Source organism: Eupeodes corollae, chromosome 2 (genome assembly GCF_945859685.1).
Source record: "Eupeodes corollae chromosome 2, idEupCoro1.1, whole genome shotgun sequence".
In the NCBI taxonomy this organism is placed as follows: domain Eukaryota; kingdom Metazoa; phylum Arthropoda; class Insecta; order Diptera; family Syrphidae; genus Eupeodes; species Eupeodes corollae.
In genome coordinates, this window is record NC_079148.1 from 120515906 (window position 1) to 120540787 (window position 24882).

The 24882-nt window shown below is 29.7% G+C and overlaps 1 protein-coding gene across 3 annotated transcripts; it reads right to left on the minus strand.

The window, feature by feature from the left end:
• Positions 1–4: 4 nt before the first annotated feature.
• On the minus strand, positions 5–24882 carry LOC129945855 (paramyosin, long form). Of its 3 annotated transcripts, none has more exons than XM_056055790.1 (12): positions 24740–24882; positions 24386–24567; positions 23990–24046; positions 17399–17485; positions 17172–17338; positions 10691–11562; positions 10253–10380; positions 10068–10180; positions 1771–2290; positions 1600–1695; positions 1249–1530; positions 5–1069 (listed from the first exon to the last, which is right to left on the minus strand). In XM_056055790.1, the coding sequence occupies exons 2-12, from the start codon at positions 24503–24505 to the stop codon at positions 875–877; spliced, it is 2637 nt and encodes an 878-aa protein (XP_055911765.1). In that variant the 5' UTR covers positions 24506–24567; positions 24740–24882; the 3' UTR covers positions 5–874. The 3 variants fall into 3 exon arrangements, with proteins under 3 accessions (XP_055911765.1, XP_055911764.1, XP_055911766.1); XM_056055789.1 differs by having other exon boundaries at positions 24716–24874; XM_056055791.1 differs by lacking the exons at positions 10068–10180; positions 10253–10380; positions 10691–11562; ... (3 more) ...; positions 24386–24567; positions 24740–24882 and adding an exon at positions 6303–7158.

The window sequence follows — 24882 nt, forward strand, 5'->3', positions numbered from 1 at the left end:
GCAATTATTTTTAAATAATAATATTAAATGTATTTATTTACGATTTTTGTGTTTTTGTAAATTACATAATTAATTTTTAAATGGTTTAATAGATCTTTAAAAACATAGTAGATAATAACGAATATAAGTAATAAAAATAATTATCATTAAAAAAAATAACATATCTCATAAAAATGTAATGCAATAATAATGATTCCATAACAATCTTAAAGAGGGAAAGGCTTAAAAGTTCTCCAACATTTAAATTATATATATTTCTAGGGATTTCTCGACGAACCTTATTCTTCGTTAAACAATCGACATAAATCCAATAAAAGTTCCATTCATCAGTGCAATTTTGTGTTCTTGTTGTTTTGTTTGTTTGTTGTCTGTCCATTTTGTTTTTATTTATCTTTTTATTAAAACTCATCTGTTTTTCAACCAAATATTCATTATTTATGATTTGATTTTTTTTTTCCAAAAAGAACTATAGCATATTTAAAAGCGAGAGACAATATTAAACGTTTAAGCGTGTGTTGGATGTAGCTGGTTGTGTCCATGTATTGTTGTATAATTTTTTTTAAAAACCTAAAGGATATAAAAAAACATTTCCGAATAAATATATCTCTCGTTGGCAGAGTTGAAATAAAATTATTAATTTTGTTTGTTTTGTTGCAAAATACATAAGATTAACATTTTATTTTTTGTTGCTTGTTGATGCTGATTTTGTTAATTTTTGTTGTTGTGTTTATCTGCTACCGATGATGCCTTATATAATAATTATGTGTAGCTTTTATTTTATTTATATAGTTGGTATAGTTTTTTGTTTGTTTTTTTCTTCTTTTATTTAAAGTTAAATAATTAAAAAATGAATTTATGTTGAGATATAATTAATTTATTCGGTGATCGTTCTTGTTTCCTGGACAAGATACTGAACAGAGCCGGGAACAGTTGAGGTGGTAACGAATGTACGATGCTTGGCACGGATCATGTTCAAGTTGCTTTCAGCGCATTCAGCACGATCTTCGGCAGCTTCAAGTTCACGTTGGAAACGGCGGACACGGGTGACAGTTTGTTGAGACATACCCTCCTGAAAATAAGACCAAGAAAATAAAAATGAGTAAAATGAAACACACAAGATAAATAGAAATATCATTTTCTTTGGAAATTGGTTGATTTCAGATTTTTTTAACCAAACAAAACATAAACGTCCTTAAAAGTTTCCAAACAAAACTCATTATTATTTTTTTAGAAATATTTGAAACTAACCTGTTCGTTCAATTGACGCTTGAACAAATTAATCTTAGCGGTAGATTTATCCAAAGCTTCTTGCAACAAAATGATGTTCTTTTGGTCTTCTTCGCATTGAATCATAACTTCCTTGACAGTGCGTTCCTTCTTCCTGAGGATCTTGATAGTTTCGGCGTGTCTCCTCTTTTCTTCTTCCAATTCCAGTTCCAAGTCACGAATGCGAGCTTCCAATTTGCTGATGATACGTTTGCTTCCAGCGACAGCGTTCAGTTCGACTTCTTCAAGACGGATGGACAAATTCTACGAAAAAAAAACACATTTAGATTAAAACAAGAAAATCTTTAGTAAAACTTTCACAAAAATATTTACCTTGACTTCAACTTCCAAAGACTTCTTGATGGTTTCGATCTTAACAATACGCTCTTGTTCAATGTGCAATTCTTCCATGGTGTGCTTTAATTCAACCTAGAATAGTTGTTCAAGAACATAATCTCTTAGTGCTTGCACGATTGGCAGAGTGCTAAATAGTTATATACTTACTTGAACCTTCTGGTAACGCTCATCACTGATGCGCAATTCCTTGGTTACTTCCTCGTAATCTGATGCAACAACTGACAATTCTTGTTCGAGTCTAGATTTGATTGAGGCCAAATTAACATTAACTGAAGACAATTCGCTGATGCGAGTTTGGGCTTCTTCGTATTGCAATTCAACGTTACGCTTGGCACGTTGGGCACTTTCCAATCCACCGCGCATTTCTTCCAATTCACCGCTCAAAGTTTGAATACGGCGTTGAGCGACAGTGTATTGGTCCAAAGTTTGTTGCAATTGCCTTTGGATTTCATCGTAGTGAGCTTGGATTTCAGTCAATTGCAATGATTGCTTCTTGATGACCTTTTGCAAATCAATGTTGGTCTTGTTGGAGACATCCAAGGACATTTCCAATTCGGTGATTTGAATTTGCAACTTCTTCTTGATGCGTTGTACTTCGGTCTTAAGGCGGGTTTCAGCCTCAACAACACGTGCGCTCAATTGTTCAATTTCGATGGAAGTTTGTTTGCTAAATTACAAAAATAAAAAAATTGTGTAAGTGTGATGTGCATTAAGATTTAGTGGAGGAAAATTTTAACAAAAACAACAATAAATTGAAGGATTTACGTTACTCTGTTTGAGCGGCAGCGGCGAGGCGGGGGGCCTTGTATTTAACCAAAAGCTTTTCCCATTATTCTAAAATATTGCTGTTACTAAACAGTGTTCTAAAAACGTGTTTATTGTGTTGTGCTTATTTGTAAGAGAAATAAAATATCATATGCATTATGTACATTATAATTTAAGGTTAAAAGTCATTGACTTATTTCGCCTTAAAACACGTAAAGTGCATGGAATATTTTTGTCCACTCTTTTATAGATTAAACTTTCCATGTTATTAGTAACTGCACAATGGTCTAATCAAATAATAAATTGCTAGAGTTTTTCGGTGTCCCTTTAAGTAATCAATGTTTGTTCTTGTTGATTCTCATCATTTGCTGTACCTACTAGTGCTTCATTACAAATTATCAAATCAGGAACTCATGGTACTGCTCACACCATCCTCTACTGATCATCATTAAACACAAATTAAACTTATAATGTTAGCCTCAGATATAATATTTAAAACTTAAACTTAACTAAATACCTAAGCAGAGCCCCTTCTGTGCTCGCAACTTCTTATCAATGTCATAGCTCGTTTCTATAAATTGAACAAAATAAACCTAATTATCTTTGAGCTTATAAAAAACTGCACCAGTACAAATTATCGTAAATGTGTTTTGAAAACAATGAGGTTGTTTTACATACGCACAAAACTAACTGTTTCAATTGTGTTTATAGAATTCCTACTTATACATATATCATTACCTAATATAAATTCACTGCTAAGGTCGAAAGTATTGACATCCATATTATAATCCAATTAAAAAATTCCAAATAAGCCATTCTGTCACTTATAACGAAGAAAGCATTCTTTTAAGTGATATTGGCATGACTCATTAATATAAGATTACATATTTATTTATTTATTCATGTTGATCTATCAAAATTCCTGACAGATATTCCCTTAAAAATATTAATATTTAATTAAATAATTATTTTCATTGCTCGTATTTACAAATAGTTTCTTCATAAAACAGTTCGCAATTTGTAATTTATTTTATTTGTATCACCTCTGAATCAGTGATTTAAGAATTCCGATATTTGGGCCAATTCTATGCTAATTTTAAATTATATTCTAACTAAGAGAGTGCATTTTTGGTTTTGTTTTAATTTTGCTTAAAATGTCATTTGACATACCCAATACCCAGGTATGTTCTAGATAAAAATAAAACAAAAAATTAACTAAATTTATTTTATTTTTAAAACTTTTAGCCTTAAAATATGTATGTATAGTATGCATAGATATATATTTAAAATACCTACATAAAAAAGAAAAACAATTGAAAACAAAAAAAGAAACAATTAGTTTTCTTTGTACGCTGCATACATATAAGTAAAGTGCCATACGGTTGGTGTGAAATTCATTTGTTTTTATCAGAGCAATAAAATTCAATTAATTTTCAAGTAGCTAGATGTTGCAAATAACTAAGCGTTTTTGCTATTGTCTTCAAGATGCTATACACTTTCCTTTTGATATTGTGCCAGGGATATTAAAGAAAAGACATTGAGTATATTTATATTTGAATTTGGTTATTCTGTACTTTGAGTTCAATTGATTTCAATATATGTTTCTCTGGAAAAAGTTGAAAGTTTAGGGCTTTATTTTGGAAAAAGCCAAACTTGTATTGTGTCTTAAATTAGTTTTTAAAAACACTGCCTATAATACTTTGAAAAGTAATAATTGATAATTATTTGAATCATAACATCTAATAGTTTTTGATTACTTTTTGAAATTAACCTTACTTTAACGGTCTTTCAATTATTATAACTATACTTTTTGTTGATTCTATTTAATTCTGAAAGTACAAATAATAATATAAACCATAAACACTCTCTACATTGCGTACACAGTTCAATGGCTTATTAATCCTCAACTCACAAGCATTACAAAAGTTGAATGGGAAGCAGCAAAAACATTTATTATAATAAACTACGGCATATAGTCGTTTGTTGAATGAATATACATTTAAATATAAAAGTTCATAAGAAGCAATTAATTAATGAACTATGTCTATTTTTAAAGTAGCACACACAGGTAGGCAATTTTGTATTTAAATGAGAAGCGCCCAAATAAATGTTTTTTTTTTGTTGGTAAGTCTTGAATGATGTGTCCTAAAAGTATCTATGTTTGACATGTTGTATGCTTTATTTAACAAAGCTATTGCAATTAAAGTGATAAAATAAAATATATAAAATGATAAACTATTAACGCGGGCTGCTGAACGTATTTCTTTAATCTTGAATACAAACTTAGCAACGGAATTGGTGTGTTTCGATAAGTTACATAAACAAGTGTAAATTGCCTTGTTTATGTACACTTCGGTGGTTCAAATACAACAATGACTGAATTTGGTAATATAATTTCAATCAAACCTAATGAAACTTTAAAATTAACGTTAAAAACGTGGATTTATCTGATCAAAACTAATGGCAACTTATTTTTTTTACTTTAAGTATCAAAACCTCTCTAAGGACAAAAGAAAACATGTGTTCATAAAGATTTAAATAAATTAATTTTTTTGACCACTTTGTATCCTGTTTCAAATAAGGAAGATAAAAACAAAAGTTTTGGTTTTACAAAGTTTTTAAGAGCTATAGTTTAGAGAAAAGTTAAAAACTCAATAGCCCTTAAGAATTCCTTTAAAAAAATACGAAGTCATAAGTCTTCTCACTTCTAGTTTTCCCTCTTGGTTATAAGCCTCTATCTAAAAAGCTTCTTTCTTGCTTCAAAAATTAACTAAATTATCTTTTTTTATTGCCTGTCTATTTTGATTTATTTGTTCGAAGTAAATCAGCATAAGGAAACTATTACTCTTAAACTAATAGATATCGAAAATTGAATGTGTTTGATAAACGTTGATATTTTTTATGAATTCTTGCCAAAGCTTTAGACATAAAAATTCAAATCGATACAAAAAACAGGCTAATTTCTATCTTTTTGAAAATATTTAAATCCCCTGAAAAACCATTTAAAAAGTTTTCATTTTAACTGAGTGTGACATAACACCAAAAATATCTGTTTAAATAATTATTCCTTCCGCATATTTTTCATTAAAAAGAAAAAAAAAACATTAAACGAAACAAAAATCTATCCATCTGCTTCCAATTTATTTACTACTGGACATTAGTATTAGGTAACTTGCCAAAATTCATATTGATTGACAGCGCAGCTCGAGCACCACAACGAAAAAAAAAAAACAAAAGGCTAAAAATCAATCAACATTTTAGCATTCGAAATTCGATATCAGAGTGAGAGATAGGGATATGTATGTAGATGTGAGCTAAAACCTCTCGAATATTGAGGCTATTCTCGAAACATTTCTGCAAAAAGATACTTGAACTAGTATTTACCCACGCATCTAGGCCAATTGAACTTATGCTTTTGTTCTTTCGTTTGTGTTAAAATTGCTAGTATTGGGATTCTTTTGAGGTTTTCGTCTACATATATTGCTTGTCTTTGTTTTGCCAATTGACTTCAATTCATCATCATCATCTTTAGCTATCTAGGGATCTGATGCATTGATCTTCTCAAGTGAATGTGAAAGAAGAAAGATAGAATTAAAACTAAAAATAAACTCGTAGTCTTTTTAAGATTTCGTAACTTTTTTTCTTTTCAAAATTTTATTTGTTCACTTTTGGTTTTTTTCTTTACAAAATTTATCAATTATAATCCTTGAGATTATAAGAGTAAAAAAATAAGTGTCTTCATGTCTGTAAGGAGATGAAAATTTCATGGGCCCTACCTAAGGAAACAAAAGAAAAAAAAAGGAAAGAAAAGTCCACCACGACCGCCTGCCTAGATATACAACCTATAATTCCTCAATCGCGGATGCTTTATCATAACCCTGCGACAAATAAAACACTTATGCTTTGGGTCACACCTTGAATCCGAATACATTTCGACGGTCTTCTGATTCAATGTCGACAATTGCCGCTTCATGTTGCACAGCGACGATGACACTTTGTAATCCAAATTGTCAATCATCCGTTCGTCCGTGAACTCAATGTGAGTTGCATGGAGAAGACGATTTTCGCTTTTACCACGAACCGAATTGGATATGGCCTGAGCCATAAAATCCTCCTCCTGCCGTTTGGCAGTTTTCATATTCTTTTCGGAATCGGCCAGGAGGGCGGCCGTAATTGCGCTGGCCGATTTGCCCCGAATGGCCCGTTTCAAATCGGCCGAAATTTCGACATCGCGAATATCCTCCATCGCACGCAACCTTTGCAACAAGCGACCAGTATCGCGTCGTATGAGATCCTCAAGTTCGGCCTGACGTTCTAATCGGCGACGTTGTGAACGTTCGATAATACTATCCTCGACAATATGTTTTGTAACACGCGATGCGTCCGCTAGCTTTTTTACACTGAACGGTGTTCGGATCGATTGCCGAGACTGTAGGAGTACTTGATTAGCCCGATCGGCAGCTGCACGCGATAAACGGAGAACCTCTGAGGACGTATAACGTTGTACTGAATTGCTGGGACGGTACTTTTTCAAGCCACGTTCATTTGACCACGGTAAATGCGGCAAGTCTAGCTGTCTACCCCCCGTTTGCTTGGCATCTAAATAATCTATCATTGGTTGATAATAGTTCATGCTAAATCCATAATTATCCTCATAGGTGCCCATAAGCATATGGCGCACTCTATTCGGCCTGCTCACTTGCATTAGTGCCATTGAAACCGAGGTATTTGTTTTTCTTTTTTTACTTTAAATTCTTCTAACGGTTTAGTGTGGTGGACAGTGGTGGATATAAATAAAGTTCCTCTTTTTTCTATTTTGTATGTGTGTTTGTGAGAGTGAATGATTGTTGTTGGTTGTTTTTTCTTTTGTTTTGCAAGTGGTTTTGGTTTTTTTGTTTTTTTATTTAAAAATCTTGTCCTAACTGAGAATTCGCTTTTGGTTGTCGATCAAAGCCTTTTTGTTTCTTCTCAGGGCGTGCAGCAAGTAATATTACTTTTTTCTTTCCTTTTCGATGCTGTGATTTTGCTAGAAATTCTAAATAAAGAAGAGGAAATCAGTTCAATACTTTGCTGTTGATTTGGTTTCATTTGTGTGGTCGAACAAACAAAAAGAACCAAATGGGAAACATACCTTCAATGCTTATCAAAGTATTTTTAACCACAAGTAGGTGATGAGAGGTTCCGATATTTTGTCAAAAATTGACTTTTTCACTAAAATTTGACGGAAATCAATATTTTTGCTCAGAGTTATTTGGGCTTTCTTGACTTACATTATTTCTGGGAAAAGTTAATTTTGTTTGACCCAAAGAATACTTAAACTGTTTATTTGTTCTCGATTTAAAAATCAATCGTTTTATGCACTTTTTTGTGTGCAATGCTATCAGCAATTTAGTTCGAACTGATTTAAATGGGTCACTTCAATAAAGGAATGACCGAAAAATTTTGCATTGATTTCGAATCGATAAATTGCTTCCGTGATGAAAATTTGTGCAGAAGAAATTCATCAGTAGGTGATAAAAGTAACAAATGAAAAAGAAGATATTCAAATAACAAAAGAGTAAATGAAAAAATGATTGTGAGTCGATTGTTTTTATAAATGACCTTCAAATGCCATTACAAAAAAATAAATAAAGCCAAATACATAACAATTCACATCAATTTTAAATCGGATCATTGTCAGAGTCTGGGGGGTATTTATTGTGAAGAATGTCATGCATAATTAGACAAAAACAACAAGAAAGAATGTTGTTGTGTTCTTTTTTGTCATTAGCCAAAATAAAGAAGACGAATTATCGTTACATTTTTGTTGGTTCTAGGGGCAAGCGCTTTTCCTTCTACAGGTAGAATATAGAGATTTCTTTCCACATTGAATTTTATTCAAAATGGAAGTCCTTTCTAGACGACACCATATCCGATCGATGTTCGAATGTGGAATGAATCAGAGGTGTTTTAGAAAATTCTATCGGATACCCTGAGGGTTAGGAAATTAAAAAAAAAACAGAACAATGACATCGAATCTATTTATTGATTTAAAATAAAAGTATTCTTAGATTGATGATTTTGTTGCATTAGCTATTCTTAATTTTAAGCGGAAGTAGACGAAAGGAAGTTGTCGAAGATTGATAACGTTGAAATTTAATTCGTAATCTTAATTGCATTACACAATTTTGTTTGTTTATATTCTTAATTTAGAAAAAATCATTATTTTAAAACATATATTGTATCTATATTATTTGAATTTATTTTGTTTTAAATTTTAAAAAATATCCAGTATCTAGGAATATTGTTAGAAATTTCATAATGGAACTAGGCCTCGAGTTCAAGATACCAATCAAAGAAACAATACTTAATATCATTTTAAATAAGCATATGGGTTATTTAAAAAAATGTTGATAAATTGCAGAGGATGATTGACATCGTTTAACAAAAATTAATATTTTATTTAAGAATATATTTCCTAAATTAATTAATTAATGAAATTCATTTTTTGTTTTATCTTAACATTTTGGTGTTCAAACAAATTAAATATCTAACTTTAATACCTCCACAAAATTCATTGGCTCCACTTCAAAAATATTGCACATTTTGTTCACATAAAATAATTGTATTTGTAAACATAAGCCCATTTTAACCAATCGTTATAGCAAATACAAATGTATAATATTTTGTGTTACTTTTTTTGTTCTAAGCAAGTTTGTTATGTTTTATGCCTTTCGCTGTTTTTTCCGATATATTTAAAAGCAATGTTTAAATGACATTAGTCAATAGTATTCCACCCATATTTGTAGAAATATTCGTCAGGTTACCTCTAGACGTGCTATCTTGTATAAATATTCTTTTTTCAGGCTAACATCAAAAATATCTAAATCCATTTTTACTTCTCATTCTAATATTTAAAATTTGAAGGTTTTATTAGACTGTGCCGTGCAACAGTCTTTCCTCTTAAATCTGTCCAACTGTCTTAACGCTCGCAATGCGAAACATAAGAAAGTGAATGCATTCGTAACCTCAATATTCTATGTTTGCTGTTAAATTGTTTAAAATGTTTTTCTAAGTATTCCAAAAATTTTACAAACAAAAAACGGTTAAATCCCATTCAAGCGTGTCTACTTGTCTTCAAAATATGTAATGTATTGTTTTTTATCAAATATTCGTTATTATACAAAGTGTGGTAAAAGTTTTCATCTAAAGGTTTTGTGCTATTTTTCAAAAAAATATTTTTTGTCGGTACTTGTTTTAAGCACAAAGGGATTAAAGATCAATGTTGAACAGACATAAGAAATGTTGCACTGACATTTGAAAGGATTTGTTAATCACTAGAATTTTTCAATACTGCCTTAGTGCAGACAGTGTAATATAATTGAAAAAAATTACACTAAAACATTTACAATTTATTAAAATCTGACAGGGTTCATGCAACGTATAAGCAATTTTTTAATATTTTGCGAATAATATTAGTCAGTTTACATTTTTAAAATAATATTTTAAGTGTATATGGTTTATAAGAATTTTTAACACTTATTTTTCTGCATTAGTTTCTTTAATGTCTCAAAATTTGTATTTTTCCTGTTTCACTAAAACACATTTTTCTGATAACCTTTGCGCCGCCGCCCCCTTACAGGTCCGGCTCAGAGAATTATTTTTAATTTAAAATTTATAAATAATATTAAAAAACTTACCGGATGGCCTCAATTTCTTCGTCCTTTTCATGCATACGGCGTTCAGCATCGTGGCGGAACTGACTGAAGTCAGAAGCCAAGCGTTGAGCGCGTTGTTCCTCAGCCTTGCGGCCCTAAAATATGTTTAAAAAAAAAAAACAAATTAGTTTCATTTTCGAAAACTCTTATAGCAAGAAATAACTTACAGCTTCAGCTTCCTTGTAAGCAGCAGTCAATTCATCGCGTTCGTTTTCAAGGCGACGGAGTTCCAATTCCAAATCGTGCAAGCGGCGAGTGATTTCAGAGATGGTGGCACGGGATTCGTGGAGGTCATCTATGAATCAGATTTCATTAAACCATTCAAGATTCAAAGATATAATTCGATAAAGCCTAAATGAGTTGATGAGTATCAAGCAAAGCCAAATAGAACTCGTTTAACAAAAGAACCAGTAAGATATGGAAAATGTTATTAATCTTACTCGTTCTAGTGTGTCATCAAGTTTTTGACAATCTTTGATCGGTTTTTTGGAATGAACGATTCTTAAGCCTAGATCAAGCTAATTTATCTCAAACTAACCGTAGTTAATTTAAGATACATTCTTGATACTCTTGGATGATAATACAAACCCATCAACCAAACTAACCTCCCAATTTCTTATTTTCACGAGCAAGCTGACCGTTGGCATCACGAATCTTTTCCAATTCATGGACGGTTTTGGATAATTCGTTTTGTTTGTTCCTCAAGTCGCGTTGTGAGATTTCGTATAATTGAATGGTCTCTTCCAAGCGAGACTTCAAATCAACATTGACCTTCTCCAATGACACAACAGTCTTTTGCAATTCCCGGCAAGAGTTGTTGGATTTCTCCAAATCAATGATCAAAACCTCAATCTCGCTCTGGAAGCGAGACTTTTGTTTCTCCAATGTGTTGACCTTAACGACCAACGATTCGATATGTTCTTCTAGCTCAGTGATGCGTACGGTGTACTTGCGACGCAACTCTTCACATTCTTCTTGATGGCTAGCGAGTTCGGTTTGATATTTGGATTGCCATTGTGCTGCATCACCATTTGCCTTGACCAACTGACGTTCCAAGTCGATACGGGCTTCGGATTCTTCTTCGAGTTGCAATCGGACTGAATCCAGTTCGATTTCAACTTGATGAAGAGATGCTTCGAGGCTAGAGCGACGACGATCTTCATCTTCCAAACGGCGGCGTGCATCCTCTAATTGAGAGATGACCTGGCTCTTGGAATATGAGATTGTGTCGACTTGTGACTTGAGATCTTGGACGTCCTTGATCAATTCGATATTCTCCTGATGGAGACGGGTCTTGTGGGACGTGATATCGATAACTGTGCGATTGATTTCTTCAATTTTCACATTCAGTTCGGAAATGGTGATTTCTAGCTTTTCAATGTGCTTGCTTGCATAGATTTTCTCTTTGTTAGAGACTTCGATTTGGCTGAGCAATTCGTAGACCTCAGCTTGGAATTTGGCCTTCTCTTTTTCGGCCCTATATATTGAGAAAACAAATAAAATACAATTGTATTAATATTTTTATTTCTTTTTAATCTTAAGTAAAATTGAAACCTTATGCATAAGCATGTTTGCATAAGCGAAAAGCAATTGTTAAAAAGCGTTTTACTATTTACTACAATTTTTTTCTAATCTTACTACTTTTATTAAAATTGATAATTATGTTATTAGTATTTGAACCTTAATACCTTCAGGTTAATTTTTAGTTCATGTTTTAAAAGTATAATATCAAAAAATGTCTACATACAAGGATATACTAAATTTAGTAAATGATTGACTGTTATAATTTTCATCGATTTTTCTATGTAAACTAAAATTTTATTCAACTTATTTGACTTTATTGTAATCGGTCCGATATGTCGAATTGAATAATTTGACATTTACCTTAAATGAAATGTTGTTTTACATATAATATCATCAAGATTTACAGAAATTAGTTTCAAAAAATTACATTTTTGCTTTTTAGTTATGGGAATAGGAATACTAGATAGATATAAAGTTAAAAATTTAATATTATTTAAAACATTGTCACAGCACAATTGATATATGTTTGAAAAAAATATCAATTGACAGATCTTTTGTTATATCTTACTGCTCTTATATTTGATGCACAAAACATGTTGTCACCTTCAAACTAATTTTATACTACGAAGACTAACATTTTAACATCTTGAAAAATCCAGTTCATATTTTTTTTTAAAAACCGTAAGAAAAATTTGTAAAAAATCATTTTCTACTGAATATCTTGAAACAATATTGTTGCTATTTTTAGAAAAAAAGTCTTAAAAAAAGTATTATAAGTACTGAATAGAAAACAACATAATCTCAAATATTGTATTGAAAATGAAATGAAAATGTAGAGTATAACAAAAAATGTTATTTAAACATTTGTAGGACACAAATAGGAAGTTATCAGTGTGGATTGCATGCAGCTCCTTTATCGACTCGATTTTAGGTTCGAATCGCTACTTTTTAATAGTAAGTGTAACTGTTTACAACAAAACTAACTATTTGATCTATTTTTTTGTATAAAATCCTTTTTTTTTGGAATGCTAGCTTTTCGAAGGCAATATGGAATTTAAAGAGAAATATTTAATTTACCAAAGATTATAAACTTAAACAAACATTTTGTCAAAAAGAAATAATTTATCTATTGAAACTTCTTTTTACACAAATAAACACTAAATAGGATGGCAAGGTTGTTGATAATATGCTGTTCTTAAGGATTGGAAGAAACGCAACGTACTTCTAAGCAAAATATTTAACGATGATTGTAATCGAAAAAAATACAAATCCCTATCTTCTATGCCCAGTTTAAATCATTTTAGTATCTCACTGAGATTTTGTTAAATCTAATTAGCTATAAGATGACTTATGAGTATTCATATCACTCCATTTAAAGTTTTTAAAACCCTTAAATGTTATTAATTTATGGTTTGCAGTAGTGGGCTTAAGACTTAATTTTTAGTTTTGATTTATAATTCGAATTAAGACCATCAAAAACCTTGGAAAAAAGTATAATTTCATTGAGAGTTACAAAACCTTGTTTTAAAGTTTTATTCATACCATTTTTAAACGATTGTAGTCGCATTCATTTCATCAATTTTCATTTATGTTATGATTTCTCTTCGAAACTTGGTTTATTTATAATTTTCGTAGCATTTATGAAATTAGTTCATAACAAAATACACACGTATATAATAATACTATATAAAAATTAAATTTATCGTTCTTACTTATGCTTGTGGTCTATGCTTTTTTCATAAACCTCAATAACCAGGATTATCGATCATAGATTTTACCTACATTTGTTGTATAAAAGTTATTACCTATTTGCTGTAAAATAATGGGCTAAATGTCTGCAAGATAAGGCCATCGATTCAAAAGACAACTTTATTAAGTTACCCAAATGTTAATAGATATCTACTCTAAAAAAACTGATTGGTAAATTTGCCATACATTTTGATTTGGAAATTCTGCAAACGTTTACCTAGAACTTACCTCCAACCCCAACTGAACCGACATATTTCAATTTTACCCTACATGAGTGTCTGCCTTCACATCTTCACCCACTAGGATGAAAAACACCAGAAGACAAAAACACATTTCATCATCAAAAACATCTATTAAAAATAAAAAAAACCTGATAATTACGAAGGCAACGTTGCTATTTCCCCCACCTTAAAGTCCAACACACGTACAAAAAAGTATCGAATTTCTATCTAAACACCTCAGTGTAAGCGGGACAACCCCTTATGCATCACCCCAACGAACGGTCTGTGCTCCAATCAAAGACATATTTGGATCGGAGAACCGAACAGAATTTTTTTCCGAGCGGCGCGGTCTAAATTTAGTTCGGAACAAAATTGAAAAAAAAATACCCTGTCATCTGTTTTCTTCATTTTCACTTTGCAACTTTTCCTCCATTTTATCACCTTTCCCCTTTTTCAAAAACAACAACAAGAAAATGAAAGAAACAGAGGCTAAAAATTGCAAAGTAGTTCTATCTCCTTTTGGTCGATTGGAAAATTCTCAAAGAAAATCGAGATAAACATGTGTGTGGAAAACAAGTGGGAAGAAGGAAAACCGCTAAATCGGTCTTCGAGGTTCGCGCACACCTGAAATTTTAACGGATGAAAAAAAAAACTTTCTCATCTGCAGACACTTGCGTTATACAGTTATGCGTTCGTATACATATAGGGGTTGTTTTTTTTTTTAAATTTTGATTTATCAATGTGTGAGTGGAATCAAGAGAAACCTAAGGATTTGAGATATTTTTCATCTCTTGGCTAGCGTTGCCGTCAAAAAAGAATCGATCACCTTGAAATTTAAATTTTCTCTCTTGTTGTTTTGTATCTTTTATTTTTGATTGGTTGGTGGGGTTTTTATTTTGGTAGATATTTTTTTTATTTTCGGAAATGGAAATATGAGAGTTTACGAAATAAATTTCTATTTTTTTGGCCTAAGCTTAAGGAATGTGTTTGGTTTGCCCAGCAATATAATGGAGGTCAGTATCTTATTACTGGAAATTTCGGTTATTTCTTCACAAACATACATTTGTACATACATATATACGTTTATAATTTTCACGGACATTAAATTAAAACAAAGAAAGAGAAGAAAGTATGGAAACATATATTTCAATTGTTCTGTTGCAATTTGTGTACTTTATATAGTTTACAATATTATGAAATGATTTAATGATATTTGCAGTCAATTTTTGTGAGATGAAGGTATTGTATAGGAATTTATAAATATTTTCATTTTTGTTTAAATGTTAATTCTAAAAATAGATTTTCAAGTAGGTGTTTGATGATCTCTTTTCACTGGGGACGAAGGCGACTACGACGACGACGGGGATATCTGTCTCGTAGTTTTCTTGTGTCATTATAAATATTCAAGTTTTGCCTGTCATTTTCAAAATCGAAATGAAACGATGACAAATTGAAAAATCTAGCAGTTTGAATTGTTTATGTTAAAATTTTGAGAAAGTTAATAAAATTTCGTTGTTGTTTTTTATATTTGACTCATACGAGTGGAGGAATTTATTCGTATATTTTTGTATATTTTAGACTCAAAGATAAGTACTGTATGTATGTACATACAATTTTCTATATTTTGGCAAAGTTTCATCTTTTGAGTGGGTGTTTTTTGTACTAATATTTTAGAAAATAAGTTTTATAATATTATCAGTTTGAAAGTGTACATTGATATTTAAGTGAACCTTAGCCCCAAAGGTGTTTAAGGTCTCATATAAGATCATCTTAGCTTTAGAATGAGATGTTAAGAGAGGCCAAGGATAGCATTTAAAGTATAAATCCTTTTTTTATCTTTGAATTGAATTCTATTTGATAATAAATATAATTTCGTCTGAACTAGGCATATTCGTTCCTTTGATTTGTTTGATCTCCAAAAGAGTTTGTCTTAAGTTACTGGAATATAATTTTATAGGATTATTAGATTCAGAATAGAAAATACAATTACTAATTTGAAAATGAGCTTTGTAAGAAAACTACAATATTTGTTGAAACGACTTAAAAAGCGAGGTTTAACGTCTTTGTTTTGAAATCAAAAACAAATTAAGTAAGATTCAATGTTAATGAGGCATTTAAATTTTGAATGTAATTTAAAAAAAAAATTACTTTATGTTACAGAAGATTTATTTGGTTAAATATAATTGAAAGTTAGTCACAGGTTTTTATTGAAGAAATAAATTTAGACTGAGGCAAACTCATTTAACTTGAACTCGAGTTTTATAGAACTATACTCGTCGCCTGATAAATTGGTTGGCGTAGGGAAGTATAAATCTAAGTTTGAGGTAAGAAAATTAAATTATTGAGTCGCTTTTATTCTTAATTTTAAATTTTTAATTTGCTCATGATGAATGTTAAAAGGAGCAGTTCCAGTTTTGTGAGACAATCATTCTTAGTTGTGCCTTAAAACAATTCAATAACATATTAATTCATTTATAATATAATCAGTATGCCATATTTTCAAACAGCATATGGAAGCAGGAATACGTTGTAAAAAAATCAGAAATATTTAATTGGAACACATTCTTTTTAGCTTAAAAATGGAATGACTCGACAAATATTTGTATGTTAATAGTAAAAATGTTGTTCTGTCAAGTTTCCTATAGGAAACCTTAATTAAAGTTTTGCGTTTTATCTTAATCAGCGATTTTTCGTACTGCTGTATATGTATTTCGTATAGAAACTACTTTCTTCTTATTATAATTTTTTTTTAATATTATTCTGAACTTAACATAATAAAATAAACAAGAAATTATCCTAAGTTGACATACGTACGTTAAAGAAATGTTATTTAGGAATACTTTATCGTAAGAAGCAAAAAAAAGGAAAGGAAAAAACCTTTTAAATATGTTTTATTTAAAAATTTGAAAGAAATAGGTAAAGTTTTAATAACTAAATAAGTTTTAATGCAACCAACAATTTATTTTGTAACTTAGTTTTAACAGGACAAATTCTGTAGAATTTTCAACTAAGTTAATAAGATACTTAGGATTATGAACTTTATAATACTGTAACTAATACATTTCTTGAGTATTTTCTTCAAGAAATTTTAAAGACCTAAGAATAAAAAATCAGTAAAGTTACTTAAAGTTTCGAAGCCTCTTATATTCAAATAATGTATATATTAAAACCATAAAATATGCCTAATTTCATCAATAGATTTAACGCGTTCTATACCACGAATCAGTCATTTGTTTAAAAACAGTTCTCGACTTTAAAAAACTGTTTTTGTTTATTTTGGCATACTTAACTATTATCATTTACTCTTAGTTATTAATTTTTGTTCCTAAAATTTAAGCAAAACAACTAATATCCAACTTTCGATTAAAAATAATTAAAGACTGAATAAGCGAATAACTTTTTGCAAACAATAAAACATAATTTGATTTTATATATTGAAATAGTCCATGCTTAAAAAAAAAAAACATGCATAAAAGTCAGGTTACCTATATTTTTTGAAAAGCTGAAAAAGCAATCGTTAAGCAAATTTTATGTATAGTATGTATATAAATGAACTTTAAAATCAAATTGTTAACAAGACAAAAATACTGACCTAGCTTTAGCTTTCGTTAGGATTTCAACTTGTTCTTGAAAATCATTCATAATTTCGTTGTGCTTCTTTTTCAGAATCATTGTTGTTTCTTCGGATTCTAGATGAACATCGTCGAGCAATTTACGCAGTTTTAAAAGTTCAGTATCACGTTTGCGGTTAGCTTCGAACTAGATAGGTAATAAAAGTTCAAATAATTTCTAAGAAAAATAATTAATTTTAAATCATACCTGATGTTCAGCACCACCTTCAGCCTCTTCCAGACGCTCAGACATTTGGATGACTTGTACGCTGAGATCTGCCTTCTCACGTTCAATCTATCGAATCAAATTAGAAATTGGAAATAAGTTTAATAGTTCTTAAAAATTAATAATATTTACAAACAAATTTGCAAAGTTAACCACCTTTTTCCAATATCAATCGAAAATGCCAACAAATATTCGATATACGCCATAGTAACCCATTGACAAAAAAAAGTACGTATGTACCGGTGTTGTTTTTTACTATTATTATTATAATTATTATTTCTACTTCAAGTCATCGACAACTGCAACATTTTAACAAGAGAATTTACTGTCATAATATTAAAGAGAAAGAAATTTCTAAAGATCTGTTCCTGATTATTTTAATTTTATCCTTAAAAACCATACAAATAACAAAAAATGTAATATATAGGCCATTAAGTTGCAACATTGTATTTAACGACACAAAATGAAGCATAGGATGATCTAAAATAACATTTCTTCACTTAAATGTAATAATAGTTTGTTATGTGCTCTCTGTGTCTGTGTCAGAAATTGCATGCTTTAGTTGCTTCGGTTTAGAATTAAAAAAAGAAGTGTACATAAGTCATTAGTGATCGCCTTCACTCGTCACTTCTTTAACTTTTGCTTTTGATCAATTAATGAGGCCTGTCTAATTTATGCATCTCATTTTTTTTTTTTTTTAATAATGTGTGGATAGTTTTACGAGTTAAGTGACAAACTTTGATCTTTATTCTTGATCCTTATAAAATCACATAATCTAATGTGCTGTTTTATATGTTTTGGTTTAAAGCTACACAATTGACAAATTTGTATGTATACTTCCAAGTGTGTTTACATTTATTTGTCAAGATAAATATTGGTAACTATGCAAAAATATTGAATGTTAGATAAACAAAATATGTTGATAAATTAAATATCATAGAATGTGCTCGCTTTATTATTGTTAATAGAATTTGGCACACTTTTGTATACACAACTTAAGAGGAATGCACCACACATGTCAAGTTAGCACATTTCAAAAATGAAAATGCTTAATTTTTTATTTAGAATATTTTGGCAACATAAACTTAATAAAATATATTCAATATACATATTTGTAGCTAAGTTATTGAAATATTTATAAAAATTGTGGTTGCAATTTAGTTTCCGGTAAAAAATTAAAGGTCTTCGCTATGGCTTATATTTAAATTTATCCCAGAAACATTATGCATATGTATATGTTTTTTTATTTTGGGAAAATTGTTATACAATTTATCAAAAGAAAAGATAAATCTATGATATGGCATAAGAACTTTTAAAAATAAAAGAATCTTATATAGGTTTTGGAACCAACTCATTTTTCAAAATTAATTAAGAATGTTTCAGGTTTCTGAAGCTTGAAGAAGGACAGTCCTTATTTTTGTTGGTTGTTTATCTATGGAGGTTCTAGATCCTTGAAATAATGAAACAAGAAATTATTGGGGCTGTTTTTAAACTTGCCTTAATTAGTGAATTAAATTTTGTATGGCCATTGTTAAAATGTATTTGGGAATTGGTTCAAAATATAGGGATTACGATATTTTAAGTTGTAATGATTTTTGGCTTTGGAAGTATTTTTTTTTAATTACCTAAATGATGAAAATCATGCCATTACATCTTTAACTCGGCAAATCATTGAACTACGAACATTGGTAGAGAAATTTGTATAAATTTGAAAGGTCTGAACTAAGTCCTCATAAAAAGTCTATTTTCAGTTTAAAGATTTTTTTTTGTTTATATTATACGCTCACTCAAGGGGATATGAATACCCTTATGATGATTAATTACAGTGCGAGCAATTAGGAAGGGAGGGTAGGATTAGAAAGGAGATACCGATGCACATTGGTTTTGAATGTCTTCACATTGTTATGAGTGGGAAAAATTGAGTCTGGTAAAGCATTCCACATTCGTGTAGTGTGACTAAAGAAAGAATCTCAGTACGTCTGAAATTGGGCTCAAGGGTAAACTGATGGGTATTCCTAAAAGAGTGAGTATTATGGTTGAATTGTTTGAGAGGATAAATGCAACTAGCTATTTCCTTAGAGAATTGTTTATGAAAGTAGCGATAAAATAATAACAGGCATGAAACCTTGCGATGGTGCTCGAAAGATACAAAAGTTTCAGTTAGATAACTACCACCTATTATTTTTAGAGCTCTCTTTTGAATTGTGTCTAGGAGGCTCAATTAGGTTATTGGAGTACCTGCATAGATATGGGAATTGTTGTCTAGTTTCGGACGAATATAGGCTTTATAGATTATAGCCAGATCAGAAGGGGTAAAAAACGACTTGCATACAAAAAGTAAGTATACGCCTAGGTGTACTACTTTTACAGTTTTACCGTCTTTGTTTTCAGGGATAATTAAGACACGGCATAATTAAGTTAATTTTTGGCATTGTATCAATACCTAACATTACTTATGTAGGTACATTAGTTACTTTAAGGTGAGATAAGAATGCATACTGGTCATTTATTATTTTCGTTTTTCTTCCAGAATAGAACCGATAATTCCTAAAGGTAAAGTTTTTAATGCTAATTTGTATAGGGTTGCCATATAGTCAAACTTCTCATTTTTAATACTATTTTATCAAATCATTTATGTGTAAATAAAAACATTTTCTAAGGAATTGTTAACTAAAAATGATTCCTTTTTTGAGTGTCTCGCAAATCAATTGATTTACTGCATTTTTAAAAATCCTGAATTAAAATTTAGTACACTTTAATACTGATCTTTTGTTGATGCATTGAAACGGGAAAAAAAGTTTATAAAAACAAATAATTTGTTTGAAGGGAACAGAATATGTAATGTATGGATGATTATATTAATATTGTTATTTAATTGTACATGTTTTTTTTTTTTAATTGCAATATTCATTTTCTATTCTTCAAAAACAAATACAAAACTAAGGTTTAATTATTTTGTTCTTGTTTGTCTAACATATGCCCCGCCAATTTTAATAGCATTTTAAAAACATTTTCTTCTCTAACATAAAATCCGGCAATTTTCATGTAATTTCTTGGTATTACTCACGTAAAATGCTTCAGAAAATTATTGGAAATTTGCCAAATTTAACAAAAAAAATACCTACACTTGATATTTTTGTATCTATACTTTTATATGCCAATCATAAATATATTTAAACTAAAACACTTCCATGCATTTTGTTCTATATGTGACCTAATTATATAAAAATTTTCAAATTAAAAGTTTAATAAAATACACCAACAAAAATATGAAACATAATTTATTACAAAAACAAAAAAAATGTTAACTCTTAGTAACTAAGCTAAAGAAATATAAATCTCTCTCACAGCCTATAAAAGATTTTTCTCGAGAAGTCGTTGTTTTTTTTTAAGAAAATTTCTATATGTTATGATTGGACTCATCACCTGAATATTAGAAATAAAGAAAATGAGAACCACCGACCGGTTCGAGAAACATTTACTAAAAATACTATGATGACACAACTAAATTGTTGAGTCATTAAAATATTTTTAATATACTTATGAGTTTTTATTTGATGCCAAAGTACCTATTGGAGAAAACTTGATGAGTATAAATATTGAGGAAATAAATTCCTAAAATAAATATTTCGTATTTATTATGGGTCAAACGTTATAGAAGGTGATATTTTTTGTACTTAGCATGAATAAAAGTATTATGATGCTGTTTTGAAGAGTTTTATCACTTTAAGGAGAACATAGGACTGTAAGGGAAATGTATTATGTTAAATTTTAAGATCTTAATTATATTTTTGTCAAGACTTTCTTAGTTTTAGTTGTCTACCTTTGATCTTTTTTTAAAAAAAAATTATTTTATAAATAGGTATGGAAAATTCATTTTGAAGTTAATAGGAATTTACTGTTCTTTAACTAGATTTCAAGCTTGTGATTGCTTATGGCAATGTACTTGTATGAAAAAATTCAAATTTCAATCTCATCATTCAATCCCTGATTGCATTTTTGTCTTACATTTTTGATTACAATAATGGCAATCTTTAAAGAATTAATGTATGCTCTTTCTTTCTTTTACCGATCTCAAAATGAAATCAATGAATATCATCTATAAATTAAAGATTTATGGAAGATATGCATTGAAGAATGATTGCAAGTTCTTACAATGGAAGATAGTTTTTAGTTTGTAACAACTCTTCTGTCTACCTCTATCTTTTTCTGGATGTTTTTATCATTTCTATTTATTCTCTAAAGAAATATTTGGAAGAACTAAATAATTCCACAATACCTAAGGAAGTGTATTGATGTTGTTCTTATTTGGGACTATAACTACGCACATCAAGTCAGTTGACTTTGGAAAGTTTACACGAAGCCACCCCCAGAAAGTTTTTGAAAGTGTATCAGGAATAACAGTAAGCGGCTCATTATTTTCATTTAATTTTCGAGTCATTTTTGTTTATTTTTTGGGCAGTTTGTTGATATTTTTTTGTTTGAAATTTCTTTTAAAAAAGTATTTTTTTATAAAGGCTCAGGGCAATATTTAAAAGTTGATTTTGAAAATTGTGTCTTGTTAAAAAGACATAAAATGGGGCTCTTATTGTCAACATTGTTGTTATTGTCATATGGTCTTAACCTTAAGGAAATAACTTGCTTTCAAGATTTCATTCTACAACTTAATTATGAAAACGTATTCCCTGAGTAACTAGTTCTTTAGTTCGAAAGTTTAAAGAGAGACCTTTATTCCCAAACATTTTGATTAAAAGCAAACAAAAAATAAATAATTTTTCATAAAAACTAAATTATTTATTTAGTGAAAACACAAATTTGTAAAATGCTTAGAATTTTACTATATAGTATTTTTTTTCCCATTACAAAATTTTAATATATTTCTGCTAAGGAAATACTATTACAACTTCCTCAATGGTCAAAATGGAATAGTTCGTGAAAAATGTGACAGTTCGTGGGAGATCAATATAAATCTGGGGATTTGAAATGTCAGAAAAATATGATTTCATATGAATTTAGAAAACTTCTAAAAGTTAGAATATCAATTTGGTGATTTTAACACTAGAGAAATTTTAAAAGAGTCTTAAGATGCTAAAAACGTTTTAAATTAGCAAAGCCATCTTTTTGGCTTAGTACCAAAATGGACTTAACATTTAATCTATTAGTTAAAATTTTAAGAAGTGATTTTTCAACTGCTTTCCTAACGTAATGTATTTACATAAAAATAAAAAGAGAATATCTTAAACCTAACCAAAAACAAGCATTGACTTTCCCCAAGATTTTGAAACCCTTCACTAACTTAAAAAAAATAAAATTGATTACTTTATTTAAAGGAGATTACGAAAAGTATAAAGTATATTTCACAACTTTCGTAAAATTATATATTTCAACTTGTTGTAGGTACATATATATATTATGAGAAAAATATATATTATAAGAATTCAAAAATCCCCATCATGAATCTAATATTAGATCGATATAGAACGAACCATTGCATATTTGCTATTCGCACGGCAAGCGATACGCTTCGGGTTTGAGAAATATTCTCAAAAAAAAAAACTCTTCTAGAATTTAATTTTGAAATTATACAAATATACATACTAACGTATATTAAAAGAAAAGAAAAAAAAAAGAAAGGAAATATTTTTAAATATCCATTGTATTGAATGTCGAATGTTGGATGATTTTTTTGTTTTTTCTAATCTAAAATTAGATTCTATATCGTTCCACATAGAGCTTATAAGAATTTTCATTTAATTTCTCTTTTTTTATTGTTGTTATTTTCTTTTCTTTTTGGAACAGAATGCGGACAAAATTTTGTCTCGTTTAGAAAAAAAAATATATTTGAGAACCATTTGCACGTCACGTTGCTTATTCTTATAGAATTAGGAAAAAAATCACGATGATGAAGAGGATGATGTTGAGGAAAAATGAAAACAACAACAACAAAAGATTCTCAAAAATACATCGTGAATTTTTTTCTTTTTTCTAAATTTATAACTCGAGGTAATATTTTGTGTGCTTTATTTTTATTTCTTTTTTTCAAAAATTAATTTTACAGGAAGCAAAAGCTGAGCTGGCAGCTATAGGGTTGCTGCTGTTGCTGTTCAATATCGTTGGACAGTTCTATTTGTTCACCTGACGCAGAAACTCACGCATCAAAAAACGAAAAAAAAAAATAGAAACGCAAAGAATGCCGAAATGAGTTCCAATTGCAAGTGCAATAGAATTAGAAATTTGTATTTTATTTTGTACTCAAAGAGTCTCGACCGACACATTATTTGCTTTGATTTGATTGAAATAGAATATAATCTATTTTTTGAGGGGAAAACTCTATCTAGATCGATGGACGTGAAGTTCAATGTACATTTAACGAAAGATTTTGTCTTTTTCTTGGTGTCGTACATCACTAAATTGGCATGTTTTAAGCGACCGACAGCGAAAACGACAACGACGACAAACTGCGACGAGGCATGGCTATGCGCCATCAGGTTTTGGTGACATTTTCGATTGTTTTTTTTGTGTTAGATTGGTTTTCTTTTTTGTTAGATTAAAAAAAAAATAAGAGTTCCTTACCCTTTGGCGCAATTCGCGTTCCACTTCAAGATCATCTTGGAGTAGACGAATTTTATCCTGGAAAAATTTCGACACATGAATTTAAAATATTTTTGATAATTTGTATTTAAAATAAAAAATTAAGGACAAAAAAACATAAATAGTTTTTAGAACTTAGAAAAATTCACTTTTCTTTCAATAATGAAGTTTCGTTAAGTTTTTTAATTCACTTTTCTGATGTAGTAGATATTATATAACACTTAATGTTTTGCATCAGTTTTCTTGTATTTATGTATTTTGTTTTTATCATTTTTTTTTTCGTTAAAGTTTTTCTTTATTTTTTTTTTATTTTCACTTAATCCTTTGTTTTCTTTGGTGTTTTATATATGTCCATGTTTGGGAACGATTATTTTTTACCTCCAAGCGTGAGAGATTTGATAAATCGGCGGAATATTCAATATTGACATCAGCAACTCCGCCTCCAGTTGAACTGGCTCTATAAGAGTATTTTGATGAACGTGCCACAGTTGAAGACATTTTTATTTTATTTTTTATTCAACACAGAAAATTAATATATGAGATTGTTCAATAAAAAAACACTGAAAAATTAATTAAGAAAAATAATTAATACAAAATTTATGTACGCGCCCGTAAAAAAAATTTAAGAAAAACTAAACAAAAATAAGATATCCTTAAGAAGAAAAATCAAAATCAAAACTTTAAAAGAAAAATACAAAATATCCTAACAGAAAGAGAGAAACAAAAATCCACTTCAAGGTGCGTAGTTGTCACCGAGTCACCGATATTATTCGTAATAAACGTCGGAGTAAGGCTGGTGATCTACTGAACAAGAGATCCCCGTGTCGTTCGAATTAAGAGTATTTCGATATTCGAGCAAACGAATTCGTTTTTCG

Coding starts and splice junctions, on each gene's coding strand:
- LOC129945855 (XM_056055790.1), bottom strand. CDS start 24,505: ATGTCTTCAACTGTGGCACGTTCATCAAAATACTCTTATAGAGCCAGT. Junction 17,486..23,989: donor AACGCGAATTGCGCCAAAGG/GTAAGGAACTCT, acceptor TTGATTCGATAG/ATTGAACGTGAGAAGGCAGA. Junction 1,531..1,599: donor CTTTGGAAGTTGAAGTCAAG/GTAAATATTTTT, acceptor TTTTTTTCGTAG/AATTTGTCCATCCGTCTTGA.